A 16,740-nucleotide genomic window follows, 5' to 3' on the forward strand; every position below is an offset into this window, starting at 1 on the left:
GCACCCCCAACTGGCACTTGGTCTCGTCTCACGTGGGTCTCTTCTGTAGACCAGGAAGTGCCGAGTCCGACTTCTACAAATGAGAACAAAAATTAATCACTAAAACAGTTGCAATCAGTACGATTGTGGCATTATTTCGCTAATTGTGTAACAGTTTTGTATCTCACGTTTCTTATATCGTATTGCAGCTATTTTGGAAGAGGTTTCCTGTTTTGAAGTCACGATTTATGGAAAAACAGATCGTTGCATTGAAGGATAAATTGGCACAATTAGGAAAGGTATGTCTCTCTTTACATTGATTGAATACCAGTAGGCTAGTTAGCTGTTGCCTAAGTGCTTGCTGTGGCTATCAGCAGACAAAGTTACAGTGTGGGGTTGGATTTGAGCATAGAGATAGATAGAGGACTCTAGTGCCAAAAAAATCGTCTTAGCATGGGCAGCGCCTTTGAGGACTTACTCAATTTTAAAGTAGTCAACTGGGTGGGTAGTAAGGATGTGACAAATGGAAAATGTTGCGGTATGTTTAAACAGCCGTTTTTTAAATATTTTTTTTCCTGTTAAAATTATAAGAGAAAATCCTTAAATTCCACAAATTTACATTACAGAATAATAGTCCTATAACATATGTATGACCGCTAGGGCTGGGCAATGAAGTTATGTCTACCGCAACCCATTACAGATATAGACCGCAGCTACAGTAACATGTTGATAGTGACAATTGGTAACTTTTTTTAAAAAAGTAACAGAATTCTGCTAGGGCATAACATTTAGTGTTTTTTCCTAACAACAATAAACATCGCTGATTGATGTGTTGCTGTGCTGTTTTTTATGGTATGGTAGGTAGATATGTTTTATTTCTACTAAATGTCTTGGTAAGTCACAGTATTTAACAAACTTTAAAGTACACTGAACAAAACATAAACACAACAATTTTGCAACGGCAGATTTCCTCCTCTTCGTCTGAAGAGGAGGCGTGGCATGGATCGGACCAAAACGCAGCGTGTTAAGTGTCCATATCGTTTATTAAAAACATAAACTGAACACTAAGAACTACAAAACAATAAATGTGAACATGAACGAAAACCAAACCGAAACAGTCCCGTGTGGTGACAGACACGGAAACAAACACCCGCAAACCAACATTGAAACCCAGGCTACCTAAATATGGTTCTCAATCAGGGACAACGATAAACAGCTGCCTCTGATTGAGAACCATATCAGGCCAAAAATACAAATGGAAAAACATAGAAAAACACACAGACTGCCCACCCCAACTCACGAACTGACCATACTAAATAAAGACAAAACAAAGGAAATAAAGGTCAGAACGTGACAAATTTTAAGGTTTCTTCTGAGTTACAGTTCATATAAGAATATATGGATTTCACATAACTGTGAATACAAATATGCATCTGTTGGTCACAGATACCTTAACAAAAAGCTTGGTATGTGTATCTGAAAACCAGTCAGTATCTGATGTGACAACCATTTGCCTCATGCAGCGCGTCATCCACTTCACATAGAGTTGATCAAGCTGTTGATTATGGCATGTGGAATGCTTTTCCACTCCTCTTCAATGGCTGTGCGAAGTTGCTGGATATTGGCGGGAACTGGAACACGCTATCGATCATGTCGATCCAGAGCATCCCAAACATGCGCAATGGGTGACATGTCTGGTGAGTTGGCCTCTAAAATGACGTTACAGGCGGCTTATGGTAGAGAAATAAACATTATATGGCAACAGTTCTGGTGGGCATTTCTACAGTCAGCATACCAATTGCACACTCCATTAAAACTTGAGACATCTGTGGCGTTGTGTGACACAACTGCACATTTTAGTGTCCTTTTAAAAAAAAATCCCAGCACAAGGTGCACCTGTGTAATGATCATAACATTTAATCAGCTTCTTGATATTCCACACCTGTCAGGTGGATGAACTATCTTGGCAAAGGAGAAATGCTCACTAACAGGGATGTAAAGAAATGTTTCACTACATTTGATAGCAATCATATTTTTGTGCCTATGGAACATTTTTGGGATATTTTATTTCAGCTCATGAAACATGGGACCAACACTTTACATGAAATGTTTATATTTTTGTTTAGTACACGTTTTTAGGAGATTGTTCTGCGCGTAGGCAGCAAGGCAGGCTGCGCGCAGCAGCGTACAATTATTTGATTGACAGTTCTGGTCGCCTAGTGATGGATGTTAGTCCCGCTTCAGAAGTTTCATTCCTTTACGGAAAAGTAAAATAAATGCCTGTTCATATGTCCAGAGAAGGGTTTGTGTCGGCATTTAAAAACAGCCTATCCTAAAAGACGGACAAACAAACATGCTGTAGCCGAGGTGCATTCAAGGGGCCACATTCCATTATGTCTGAAAGGCGTAATCGATAAAGGCTACCGGTAGCCTACTGTAATTTCATATTATGCAGGCAAAAACGAAGATTAGGCTAACCCGTGCTCGCAAGACTGACCCGAAGATGCCTCTGTGTACCGGCGACATCGGTTCCATGAATAGGCTATTATATTCTACACGCAACAGTCCGAATACTGAACACATAGTTGCAACATTAACAAGGAGTCAGAGAATGCAGGCCAGCGCGAGGTGGAGAGAGTTTTGGTATTCTGCATCTCTGTATTGTTTTACATGCCTTGCAAATTCACGAATGTAGCCTTAAGTTTGCATCTTCTTTTCTAGTTTTATTTGAATTACACAACTTTCCCAGGCCTCTATAGCCTATCAATCATAACTCAGAAAATAATATGTTTTGTGATAACTGTACTGTGCTTTTAATTAAGTGGGGGGGAAACAAATTAACTTTGTTTTTCGGTGAGGGATTTTTCTCAACGTTAAGGATCCCAACTTCGTTTAAACGTTTTAACATTCACCCCCATAGTGGGAAGGATCACATAATTATATCTGGGTCATCAGGAGGGATCAGCCAATTAATTATGATCGTGCGCAAACATTCCATTACTGCGGGTAGCAGTAAATCGCCAACCTTGGCTTTATCCCTGTTGAAACAACATACTCCAGGTGGCAGTAAGCACACTGTCAGTTTGTTTTCCAAATCATAGAAGTAGTAGAAGAAAATTGACTACTAGATCGCCTTAAATTCGCTGCCCGTATTCAGATGCCACATAGGATAGATACAAAGAAGAGTCCTCTATCATTCTCTATGGATTAGAGTTAACAAAACCGGATTTGGAAGGAGAGCCTCGCGAGATTAGTTTGCCTCCAATTCAATTGACTGTATAGCACTTGTCAATTTAACATTTGGTTATGAAGTGACATTTCACATTGTCTATAATAACCACAACTTTTATTCTGAACCACTAAATACACCATACATGCTCTCTCCATTCTTTCTCCACAGAAATCAGAGCCGTTTGACAGCAGTGGCGGAACAAGAGTTTTATACATGGGGTGGCCACGGGGTGGCTAAGGCTACTTCAGGGGGTCCATAGACCATGACAGAAAATGTGTGTGTAACCCTAAACTGACATGTAAGGAGCATGAATGAATCCTATGAATCCTATGATTCACTTAACCCGGAGTTATTCAATGTGGCAGATAGTGTGGTCCAAAAGGGTTACTTCACTAGAATTCTTTAAAATACTATGAATAGTCAGTGTCTCTACCTCGGAACTGCAGCTCAATTTCTCTCACTCACTCACTCACTCACTCACTCACTCACTCACTCACTCACTCACTCAAAGTACTCACATACCGGAGAGACTTGGGTCACTCTGTTTTCATGAGTATATAATCTGGTTCTATAAGTGTTGAACGTCCAACATATTTTCAGAAAATAAAGCTCAAGCACCAAGGAGATAAGATAGCATTTGTGTGTTACATAAATTTACAAAAAAGTACATTTGCCCAAAAACACACTGCAATTTGACATACCAGGTATCAAGCAGAAATGGACTTGAAATGGACAAACTTACAGTATCATATTTATGCTCATATATATTATGTTAACTAATAGCAAAGAAACGTTTTGGAATTGTCCTAAGGTGGGTTTTAATCAGTTCCAAAGCTGAGAAGCTTCTCTCGCAAGAAACACTGCTGACTGGTGTAACAACAGGAATCTTACAAAGTCTAAATAGCTCATGGAAGACCTCTTTACAAGGTTCTAGAAACACAACAAAGACAAGGAGAGTAGACGTTCTGTCCCTTCCACTTTTCTCTCCCCTATCAAGAAGCTGCCTGGTTTGATGAACCTCATGTTTGAGGTCCTCTAAATCTGACTCAAAGGTCTGAGCAAAGGCAAACAGAGACTCTTCATTCAAGAATGTTGTAGTATTTGGGGTGAGAGACTGGACCCCTTGCATTATCTCGCAATTCTTCTTTGAAAAACGCCTCTGCAGCTCCTGTGAGACTGTCAAGCACCTGATAAAAGATATCTCTTTGGAAGCTCTCACCATCACTTTGGTCTCTATTTTTCTGTCCTACAGTGCTCATCATCAATGAGTCGTGAAATCTTAAGCTTGTTTTAGGCTATCCTTGCCTCCACTGATCTATCACCACTATTTTCAAGTGTGATATCCTGTAGCACTCTCAAAACCTCTGGAAGCCTGTCCCTCAGATTACGGCATACCATGTATCTGCATGCCCACCTTACATCCGTAAGTCTCCGTAGTTCCCTGGGCTGCTGCTGTGGATACAGCTCTTTCTGAACTGCAAGCCACTTGAGACGAACGTACGAGCCAGATACAAAGTTATAAAGCTTCTGCAGGAGAGCAAAAAAAATAAACTGCCTCAGGCACTGATTTTACAGATTCAAACAATGTTCATTACAGTGCACATAAAATGCAAATCTTGCACTGTTTTTAATCCGTGCAGACACACCAGAATCCTTTCCGCTCATGATGGATGCACCATCATAGCCTTGCCCCACAAGATTATTTCTGTAGTCCAGACCATGTTTTTCAAGGCAATCAATTTTGTGAGACCTGCTGCATCTAAGCTTTCAGCTGACTGAAAGTGTAAAAAACTTTCGTGGATGTCCCCGTTGTAATATAGTACCTCACAACTAAAGAGTTTTGTTATTTTTTCTTTACATCTTTGATTTCATCTGCAATTACACTAAACACTTTGCTTTCTTTTACTTCTCTTATTATTTCACTTTGTACCATCTCGGCTAAGCCCCCAAGAACTTTGTTCTGGATTTGGTGGCCTGTGTACTTAGCATTGCCAAATGCATTCATCCTTTTCTCTATGAGAGGGTCATGCTTTGCTATTATAGGAGCACATCTGCAATTGTTTTAATGTAAGTACAGTTTCCTCCACTTTCTTTTTCCGGGTTCTCATTTATGACGACATCTAACATTGATGAGTTGCTGTCAATAGCCCTTTTATGCTGGTTCCAAGCATATGTAGCATTGATATGATGCTCTGCCTTTCGAATGGAACTTAAACCCAGAATCTTTAAACAGAGCCTTTTTCCAGTTACAAAACCCTGACTGTGATGTGTGAAGGCAGATTCAGGTGTATTGGGCAGAGAAAAATGCCTACAGGCGAAACAATAAGTAGAATCTTGATTTACAGAATATTCATGAATTGTCTTTATACCAGGGGCTGTTGAAAGCCCTTTTCCTAGTATCATGCTGAGTTCTGGGAAATGTTTTCTAACACGGCTGAACAGGACCCTCTTCTCTGGATCTTGACATGTCTGAAATACACGTTAAATAATGTGTCATATCTCTAGGGAAATGTATAATTAAGGGATCCACAAGATTAGATACTAACAGCTGCTAACTAAAATGTGCAGTTTAAGGTATAGGCCTGGCCCACCATTGGGTCCTTTTGGAACAGAAGTCTAATATCTCCCCCTTTCTTTTCATGTTTAATTGATCCTATGCAAAAACAAGACAGTCTATGGTTACATCTAAGCATCCAATTACCCACATTTTAGTCCAATCTCAATCTTAATTACAAATCCTCATTGTCATAACTGTATCTTAAAATCAATTACCAGCCTAAGTTACTAGTTAGATCATGGCTAGCCCTACTCTGCAGTAAGTAACTTAGCTAGCTATAATTTCTTACACCGTTACAATAGCAAACTGCCTATTGTGGTAATCTTTTGAGTAACATTAACAGATTGATAATAACAATTGTTCGTTTTGAGTTCATGTACAAAATTCTAACTGAGTTAATGAATTTCAAATTGCTGAATGTTAACTTGCTGAACACTGACAGCTGTAATTTACTGCACTGTATATGCATGTATTACTTGCACAGAAGTAGACATAATGTTAGGCTAAATTGGGAACTGATCTCTTATCTGTTAATGGAGGCAAAGGTCTAACGTTAACTTACACAGCGACTCAACTTTCGTAAAAGTTGATCAGGAAACCTAAACCCGATGCTAAACCTTAAAGCTTACTTCAAATATGATGTATTCGCAAATCGCGAAAAGAGTTCGTAGAGCTGTTTTTTTTTGTATGTTCTTCTTATTCTTCTGTATCTCGCAACGAACGTAAATTGTCTCTCTTCCTCGATTTGAAAAATGCGCCGTTGAACGTCAAAATAAATGCTTCTTTCAACAAGAGGTGAAATGAGATGCCAATCAGCATCAAACTGCCAGTAGCGAATTACATTTTGGGGTGCCACCCGGTGTGGCCAATCAGATGTCAGGGGTGTCCAGTGCCACCCCAGACACCCCTCTGGCTCCTGTTTGAGAGGTCTACAGCTGCAGGAGAAAGTGACAACACCTCCACCTCTGAAACCCAAGGCAGCCCTGTCCAATGAAGACATCATGCGCTACAGCAGACAGCTTCTGCTGCCAGAGCTGGGTGTACAAGGTAACAATGGCAGCTTTCACCCAATCTCTGAAATAAGGGTGTTAATTTAGTGTGACATTATTGAACACCTTATTGAACACATCTTTTACTCTGCAGGCAGGCCAGCTGAATCTCTCCCAGACATCAGTGCTAGTTGTAGGGTGTGGAGGACTAGGCTGCCCCCTGGCACAGTATCTAGCTGCAGCAGGAATCGGTAGGTAGATCCCGTGTGGCTCAGTTGGTAGAGCATGGTGCTTGCAACACCTGGGGTTGTGGGTTCTACCCATGCTGTCAGAAGGTATAGGAGGCTACTGGGGCCTGCACAGGCTGATGCAGTACTGTGAATAAACTATACGTCATAGCTATAGCCACTAGGTGGTGCCATTTACCCAAACAACAACGGCTTGCTCTCAGATCAAATCAAAATGTATTTGTCACATGTTTTGTAAACAACAGGTGTAGACTAACAGTGAAATGCTTATGTACGGATCCTTTTTCAACAATGCAGAGTTAAAGATAGAGAAGAAAAAATAGAAACAGTGACACGAGGAATGAATACACTGATTAACAATAACGAGTAAAAAATAACATGGCTATGTACAGGGAGTACCAGAACCGAGTCGTTGTGCAGGGGTACTAGGTCATTGAGGTAGCTATGTACATATAGCTAGGGTTAAAGTGACAAGGCAACAGGATAGATAATAGACTGAGCTGTTGCAGCAGTATATGTGGGGTAGCAGTGTGTGTTGTGTGTGGTGTCAGTATGCATGTGTGCACATTGTGTGTGGTATATGGTGTGTGTTTGGGTGTCAGTGTAAATATGTCTGAGTAGAATCCAGTGTGTGTGCATAGTCAGTGCAAGAGAGTTTGTGCAAAAAAAGGGTCAATGCAGGTATTCCGGGTAGCCATTTCATGAGCTATTTAGCAGTCTTGTTTAGCAGTCTTATGATAAACTATAGTCCCCTCTCTTTTTTGTTAAGAGTGAATGGTAACGCAATTGAATGTGAACATTTTGGGATTTATAAATGAATGATATGTACCCATTGATTCTTAAATAATATAAGGTATAAATGCCTCTTAGTTCAACTGTCGTATCAGAACCCAAAATATAAGCTTGTAAACGTAAAGAAACACTATATAGCCTCAAAACATAGCTCTGTCTATGAATTTAAGAGTGGTTACATTTCTCCAGCCCCATCCCTCAGCTTTTTAGCAAAACAAGGGTGGAGAAAACACTTTGTTATTGTTTCAACTGTTCATTGCTCCTTTCAGGCTTTAGGTATTCAGAGGAAAATAACATTAGCCAGCCAATATTCTGTTCAATACTTTCTTACGCTCCAAAATGAGTTAGATATAAGGGGTGGGATGGGTGAGCGTCGTTTGGTTTTAATGTGAATGGCCTTGTGTCTGTCCTTTTTATGTGTGTACAGGTTGAACTCCACTGTAGAATGCATTCCCTACCACCTCCAGCTCTCTCCAGAGAACACCTTACAGCTCATCCAACAGTATCCTCCCTCTCTGCTTTGAGCCTTATATTATCTTACAGGAAGTAAATAAGAGACTCTACTATCTGTCACACAGGTTTACTGTGTAATCAAATCCAAGAGTCAAACAATTAGCATAACACTGACTTTCAGAAGAAAAATCACTGCATTTGTACTCCTTGACATTATCCACCTCATGTACGATATTGTGGCTGACTGTTCAGACAATGTTCCCACCCGCTATCTGATAAATTATGCCTGTGTCCTCAGTGGCAAGTGCCTAGTATCTGCCAGTGCCCTGAGAATGGAGGGCCAGGTAAGGATCTAGTTACATTTAAGTCTCCACATTTAAGTTCCCGCATGCATACTAGTAAATGACATATGTTTATTGCTACTCATCCTTTGAGCATAGTAACCCCTGTTGTCTGTGTCTGTAGTTGACAGTGTATAACTACCGTGGAGGCCCCTGCTACAGGTGTTTGTACCCAAAGCCTCCACTCCCGGAGAAAGTGACCAACTGCTCTGATGGAGGGGTCCTAGGAGTAGGTGAGTCCTCTTCTGATTCATGTCTTCACCCTTTGATAGAGAAAGGAATTGATTGTTGACGTTTCACTCTTTTGTCTCAGTACCAGGGATCATGGGATGCTGCTTCCAAGCGTTGGAGGTCCTGAAGATCGCCTCAGGACAGGGCTGTGTCTTTCCCAGTGGAAGCTCCCTGAGTCATTCCACACCCCCACTACAGCTTATCTACTGTACAATGGAACGTCACATTATGCTTAGTCATGGTGCTGACTGGATGAATGAAGGTCTGAATGAGTCAGTGTAGCATGGGAAGGAAGGGGTGTTCATGACCATGCCCATCTGATAAAGCTAGACTAGAAGAGAGGAAATTCTGTAGATTTGCTGGACCTTTTGAGGTATGTTTCTGAATATACAAAGACCATTATAAATCAGCGAAGTGGGTCATGCTGTGAATCATAGTGATGTGTGTCAGTCAGACAGGAGCCCCTTCCTTGACTCAGTGTGACAGCTTCCTGTGGCCAACAGCTGTTGATGTTTGACGCCTAGGATGCCAAGTTCCGCTCCATCAGGCTGCGGACCAAGCAGGCCAGCTGTGCTGTGTGGAGAAAGAACCCCCACTGTCACACACTTAGTGGACTATGAGAAGTTCTGTGGTTCTACTGCCACAGATAAGGTCAGGGGTTACTGAAAAGAGGGCACTGTGGGCAAAGCATTGGTCTTGCATATTCATTGTTAAGGGGTTAGCATTTTAAAGTAAAGGGGATTTTAAATTACATCTGAATTGGCAAACGTGTTATCACTCACCTTTAAACCCCTTAGTAAATACACATAGCGCATGGAATGTAGAGCCAGGAAAATGTGCTCATTATCTATAATTCAGATAAATAGCAGAGATATACACTGTATGTCAAAGGAGTTTTCTGTACTTTACTGGAATAAAAAAGCTAAATAACATTCCCATTTTCCATTAATTATAGGAAAATGTTGCTTAAGTGATGGCTTTGAATATATTTACCTAATATTTTCTGGGTTTTCTTTCAGTGTCAAATACTAAACCTTCTCTCCAAAGACCAGAGGGTATCCGTGCAGGAAGAGTATAGTCTGTGACTTTCTGTTTTTTGACGATTATTGCATGATTACCAATGCTTGACTTGGGCCAAATCTCACATTTTTTTACTGCTTGAGCTCCTGTTTCTCTTATAGAATATTAGCTCAAAAGTATTGTGGAGCTCCTGCACCTAAATGGAAACAGTCAGTCCAAGTCAAGGACGGATGATTACACTTGATTTTCTGTGATTCGTGTGCATTCATAAACCCAGATTAAATCTAAATGCTGACCCAACCCTAAATGGGAAATGAATAAAACGCGATTGTACGTATTCTACGGAAAATAATAACCTCTTTTTTTTTGTTGCCGCTGACAGAAATGGTTGTTTGGATTTCTACTAAATTACAGCTTTCAAAAGAATTTAGCCATTAAGAGAAAGTAGATGAAGATTGTGATTGATTGGCCTATAATAGTGATTGTGCAAGGCCTGGAGTCGGAAACAGTTTTATTTCCTATAATTGAAATAATGTAACAAAACGTTAAGCTTACTCCACCCAACTCAACAAAAAAAGGCAACCAGTTGCACTATGCATGTAGTTATCTCACTGAAAACTAGCAACTTCCATTCTGATGTCGCAGACCTTTAAACCTGACATTGTCATTAACAAAGTGAAGTGTTGTAGGTGACCATTGACAAACATGAGAATTTCTCCTTTCTATTGCCAGGAGTATAAAGCTATAGTGGACAACACGGCTGTTCATCTCCTGCTGAACGTACGCCCTCTAGTGGAGGTGGATATATGTTACCTGCCCACCTCCCTCAGTATCCTTCTTTTTATTTATTTATTTATTTTACCTTTATTTAACCAGGTAGGCAAGTTGAGAACAAGTTCTCATTTACAATTGCGACCTGGCCAAGATAAAGCAAAGCAGTTCGACAGATACAACGACACAGAGTTACACATGGAGTAAAACAAACATACAGTCAATAATACAGTATAAACAAGTCTATATACAATGTGAGCAAATGAGGTGAGAAGGGAGGTAAAGGCAAAAAAAGGCCATGGTGGCAAGGTAAATACAATATAGCAAGTAAAACACTGGAATGGTAGTTTTGCAATGGAAGAATGTGCAAAGTAGAAATAAAAATAATGGGGTGCAAAGGAGCAAAATAAATAAATTAATTAAATACAGTTGGGAAAGAGGTAGTTGTTTGGGCTAAATTATAGGTGGGCTATGTACAGGTGCAGTAATCTGTGAGCTGCTCTGACAGTTGGTGCTTAAAGCTAGTGAGGGAGATAAGTGTTTCCAGTTTCAGAGATTTTTGTAGCTCGTTCCAGTCATTGGCAGCAGAGAACTGGAAAGAGAGGCGGCCAAAGAAAGAATTGGTTTTGGGGGTGACTAGAGAGATATACCTGCTGGAGCGTGTGCTACAGGTGGGAGATGCTATGACCAGCGAGCTGAGATAAGGGGGGACTTTACCTAGCAGGGTCTTGTAGATGACATGGAGCCAGTGGGTTTGGCGACGAGTATGAAGCGAGGGCCAGCCAACGAGAGCGTACAGGTCGCAATGGTGGGTAGTATATGGGGCTTTGGTGACAAAACGGATTGCACTGTGATAGACTGCATCCAATTTGTTGAGTAGGGTATTGGAGGCTATTTTGTAAATGACATCGCCAAAGTCGAGGATTGGTAGGATGGTCAGTTTTACAAGGGTATGTTTGGCAGCATGAGTGAAGGATGCTTTGTTGCGAAATAGGAAGCCAATTCTAGATTTAACTTTGGATTGGAGATGTTTGATATGGGTCTGGAAGGAGAGTTTACAGTCTAACCAGACACCTAAGTATTTGTAGTTGTCCACGTATTCTAAGTCAGAGCCGTCCAGAGTAGTGATGTTGGACAGGTGGGTAGGTGCAGGTAGCGATCGGTTGAAGAGCATGCATTTAGTTTTACTTGTATTTAAGAGCAATTGGAGGCCACGGAAGGAGAGTTGTATGGCATTGAAGCTTGCCTGGAGGGTTGTTAACACAGTGTCCAAAGAAGGGCCGGAAGTATACAGAATGGTGTCGTCTGCGTAGAGGTGGATCAGAGACTCACCAGCAGCAAGAGCGACCTCATTGATGTATACAGAGAAGAGAGTCGGTCCAAGAATTGAACCCTGTGGCACCCCCATAGAGACTGCCAGAGGTCCGGACAACAGACCCTCCGATTTGACACACTGAACTCTATCAGAGAAGTAGTTGGTGAACCAGGCGAGGCAATCATTTGAGAAACTGGCTGAATGGCAGAAACTTCTGCTGGCTGAATGCCCTCCGGGCATTGTACTCCATTCACTCTATACAATTAGCAAGATATGGAGTTAATTAGGAGGATATTAATACTTCTTTCCCATTAATTACATCTATCATCACTGTGCTTTCATAGCTGTTCTGATCTAAATTAGTAATCAAGTAATTGTCCTCAATTCAATGGTAAAATGGTTTATTTCCTTATATCATTGCTAGACATTCCTCTCTCCTGTTTAGAGAAGAGCAACAGTGAACACATCCATGTGCTGAAGGAGAGAATTGGCCAAGTGAAAGAGCAGATGTCGAGTGCATCCCAGGTCCCAGGTCCCAGGTACCATGACTGATCTGGTCTCCATCTAGCTCCGCAGGTCACAACATGTGGAGCTTTCAATGGCTAGGCTTATGGATTGGCTCCATATTCACTGAACAAATAGGAGTCATTTGAGTGCTAATTAAGTCTGTGTAGCCTTGTCCTGCGAGGGTGTTCGCTTATTTTGGACAGCCAATGACGGGAGTTGATGGAGTTGCTAGGTGATCCTTTTTCCAACACAAAAATATACCGTCATCGGCCTCTTTTTATTGAATATTCATCTTGGTCTTTATTTCAGCAGAGTGTATTTCCAACAAACCTGTGTATATTTTGCTATTAATGAGCTATTTTAATGGCCAATTTCTGGGAAACACTTTATGTAAACAGTTGACACAGTTTAGTTGAACTGGTACACATGACACCCTTTTAAGTTTCAAGAGTGAAAGAAGTCCTATCATGTTCATAACACACCTAATAGTGAATTTGAATTAAAATACCATGCAATAGCTCTGCTTCTGGCCAAGCATCAAACAAAGAATATTCCCTACACATTTTATTCATTCAACTCACGTAGTCTCACATAGCCAGCCAGACGTCGTAATCTTGTGAGAAGCCAGGAAATGGAAGCTGCTACTACTCATTTTGATTCGTTTGTGTTTCCCTGTTGCAGTTTATGTGATCTGTAAGCTGGGTAATGACTCCCAGAAGGCAGTTCAGGTCTTGGAGAGAATGTCAGGTTCTGAGGTAGACTGTGTCACTGCGAATAACATCTGTGGGGGACTGATGGCCTGGGCCCAGAAGATAGACCCCTCTTTCCCTCAGTATTGACTCAACGTCACAGGTTCTACACCGAGGGTTCATCACGGAAAGCTTAAAGATCATGTAGGTTTTTCTGAGAGTGTGAGATATCATTGGTTCCATATTTCAGTCTGTTTCAAGAGGAAATTCACGCCAGTCGGTCATTCAGATATAATGTCCATACAGTCCTCTTCCTCCACCAGCCCTGCCTTGTAAGTAGTGTATCATGTAATCATAACAACCGTTTTTCTGCCTTAACATGTTTTATGTATTCTGGTTGCATTGGGTATTGCTTCCCTGACAGACAATTCTTAGATTAATTAGTTACATCTCACTGAAAAGTGAAAGAAATCGTTTCATGTTTTCAAGATTGTGCTTTAAATGGCAAGTGAACTGTTGTACAGGAAAAAACAAAACATTGTAATCCATTGTCATAACCTTGTTCCTGTTCCAGATTGTTCTATTTGTATAACCCCAATGTATTGTTGAGGGCATACAGGGTAATATAGTACTTAATTATGTATTTCGAGTTATTTGGGAACAGAGCAGTTACACATCTATACATCCATACGGTGTTGTCGTTTCCATATTTGGATACGAAATAATATGCTGATGTATACCACCACCCTCTCTAAAAGATTAGACGCAACAGTGCAAGGGATAGAGGATGATGGCATTTTTTCTACGTTGCTGGCAACTGATTTTCAGAACTGAAGCAATAGAGGTCGGGTAACTACTGTTTTTTTTCTCTCCAGCATAACCCGAATAACGGAAAGATAGATGAAAGAGGCATGCGCAATGTAAAGATAACTTTTTCGAGACGCCATTGCATGTGAGATTGTAGTTTGAATATGTATCCTCACCGATAGAAACCCAAAGCACCAAATAGGTAATAGAACTTCAAGCCCCAGGAACCGTTCTCTCCTCCTTTTCTCTCAGAAACAGTGGGAGTAGTCACAGCTGGAAGGATAATAAGATGCGCATGAATCTGGCAACCACGAATAGACGACAAGAGAAAGTTTCAAAAAGTAGAGAACTCGGTTGTGAGTCTTAGCACGCTTTTAGACAGTCCTGCTAATGCATATGGTTACATTGTTGCTCATTTGTATGATTTAGCGAAAAGGCGAATGAGCTTGAATATTCTTTCTGTGTGATTCGATTGTTGGAGTTTTTGGAGAAGTTCCTGCTGTCCACTGGCCATGAATCCAACGACTTCTTTTGAAGAAAGTGGAGGTAAGTAGGCCAATGATGTGTTAGACATTATTTTATGGACGATTGGAATATTTAGGGTAATTCATAGGATAATGAAGAATATTTCAACAAGCTTTTATTATGCAAAAACAGGTCTTGTATAACTTGTGTTGCTGGCATTCGTGGACATGAGGTCGTCTTCTGCCAGCAATTCAATCGAAAGTGGGATGGTCCAGATGTTGAGAAGCCTTGATTCCAGATGTTGGTTGTGCATGATGAATAGATAAATAGAAAACATTCCGTAATGTATGGTAAACTACACCATGTCTCTAATTTGTCAGATGAAGTTATTGAACATGATGCATTGTTGGTACTTGCTTACAATATAATCGAAGTTTACAATTACAATTATTTGATGTGTTTATTGTATCCAAACCTGATCATGTTTATTCCTCATGAATTGCATCACTTATTGTTAGTGCATAGCCTACTCCGAAAGTGTAAACAGCTTTGAGGTCATGATTTGTTTTGCGGAATTTTTTCAGTTTGGTCAAATCAACTACATCTACAAACCTAAACATATTCTATTCTACCACCATTAAATGTACTGTATCTGTTTTGTGACAGGTTTCCTGTGGCCAGGGCAGATATGTGACTCTAGTACTGTGAGGGGACACCATTCAAGAACATGAAGTTTGGAATGGTGACCGCCTCTTGCAGTGAGCGTTGGGGAATCAATCTCGGACGACTGGAGCATCCACAGTATCTCAGCAGTGCAAACTGCACACATCTCTTGCCCTAGAGAGAGCTGAGGCCATTTAGTGGAATCATCAGGCTTTGTCCGTGAATTGATTGCCAGGCATCTGAGCAGTCAGTGGGGATGAACTTTTGACTATTGCTATTGGCTAACACTGCTCGTGATACTTTGAAGACCTTGCATTTCATATCTCCTAGAATGAGGATTGAATGTTTCTTCAGACTTGTGTATGTTCTTAGTAGTTCGGTGGTGCCTGATTTAAAAAGGCATCACTGACGGTTACAATACTTTACATTTTGCATCATCATCTCTGCCATTGGAAGAAACCCAATGTCTGCCTGCAGCAGCTCAGTTCCTCCGTCCTTTCCTAAAGCCTACCTCCACTCACAAATCCCAGCTGTGCCTCTGACCCCCTCACCATCGCCGAGCCCCCCGGGACCCCTCTACAGCCGCCTGTCCAACGGGAGTCACGGGAGTCACACTCACAGCGCTCCCAGCCCCACTAACTCCCGCAGCTCCTTCCATGGAGTGTCCTTCCTCCTCCAGATTGGCCTGACCAGAGAGATGGTGAACCTGGAGAACCATGACCTGTCGCTGTCTGCTGTCAAAGACCTGGTCTGCTCTATAGTCGACCAAAAGGTAATTACACAACCCTTTCTTGTTATAACACTTGACCTACTACAGCTAATGCATAATGACATACTGAATATCTATAAGTTTATCGATAGAGTGAAATGCAATAAGTAGGCCTGAGCAAGAGAAAGAAAATTCACTGTAAACCTAAACGCTTAGTTGTCTTTTTATAAAGTCAATTCAAAGTTTCAATAAAGATTGGAAAGTCCACTGGAAAGTCCACCAAGCATACTGCTAAACAAATCAGTGGCATAGTTCGGCACTGAGCAAATTTCAGGTCTGCTGAGTGCAAACTTGAGCAGTGTGAAAATGCTGTGCAACTTCCAGCATGTGTTTTACTATGAACACTGAGGCTGTACCCGCTTTAAGTTACAGCTTCAGACAGTGGTCAAGTAGGCTACTGTGGCTATTTGATTGTCATGTAGGCCTACCAGAGTGGCCTGCCATCAAAAACAATGGAGAAAATGCATCCCATAACATTTGAACATGGAAATAGCTGTTATCATTCAACCTACAGTAGCAGCCAATGTGTGGGATTTGATTTGTGGTGTTCAATATAGTTTTTAAAAAAAAGATGCAGGACTTGACATGAACCTGTTTATCCACTTGTCCTTCAGACAAGGAGGTGACTGAAAATGTTATGTTTCATCCAAGAAACCACTTTACAAAATAAAATGACAGAGAATCAGACAAATTATGCTACCCTCTGCCTATTGGCTACTTAGCTTATTCAAGCCTATGTGAAAATACAACACTGCTCCTTTAAGAAAGAAAGCTGTTTACCTGATTCGCTTTTCAAAGCTGTCTAGAAATGCACATGTAGAAATGTACATGTTTTCTGCTCTTGCAAGAAGCAATCATTCCCCCATTGCTGACTACAAAATGATCTAGAACTGGGCTAATATCTCACTAATT

General features: G+C 41.0%; 2 protein-coding genes across 2 annotated transcripts in view; both read left to right on the top strand.

Moving 5' to 3' along the window:
- Nucleotides 1-10: 10 nt before the first annotated feature.
- mocs3 (molybdenum cofactor synthesis 3) lies at nucleotides 11-13,707 on the top strand. Its single transcript, XM_036962417.1, is given in 13 exon segments — nucleotides 11-278; nucleotides 3,380-6,815; nucleotides 6,912-7,008; nucleotides 8,225-8,299; nucleotides 8,477-8,594; nucleotides 8,716-8,824; nucleotides 8,905-8,970; nucleotides 9,309-9,396; nucleotides 9,398-9,473; nucleotides 9,842-9,883; nucleotides 10,575-10,671; nucleotides 12,353-12,460; nucleotides 13,117-13,707. Coding segments are annotated over 12 exon segments (1,080 nt in total). The 5' UTR covers nucleotides 11-278; nucleotides 3,380-6,769; the 3' UTR covers nucleotides 13,275-13,707.
- A 1,778-nt stretch (nucleotides 13,708-15,485) lies between these two features.
- prkd3 (protein kinase D3) overlaps nucleotides 15,486-16,740 on the top strand; it is a 60,676-nt gene continuing 59,421 nt past the window's right edge. The window contains exon 1 of the mRNA XM_036962416.1: nucleotides 15,486-15,831. Within this exon, the coding sequence (XP_036818311.1) occupies nucleotides 15,523-15,831 (309 nt within the window). The 5' untranslated portion in view covers nucleotides 15,486-15,522. The remainder of the gene's footprint in view (nucleotides 15,832-16,740) is intronic.

The sequence above is a fragment of the Oncorhynchus mykiss genome, chromosome 25, assembly GCF_013265735.2.
Source record: "Oncorhynchus mykiss isolate Arlee chromosome 25, USDA_OmykA_1.1, whole genome shotgun sequence".
In the NCBI taxonomy this organism is placed as follows: Eukaryota; Metazoa; Chordata; class Actinopteri; order Salmoniformes; family Salmonidae; genus Oncorhynchus; species Oncorhynchus mykiss.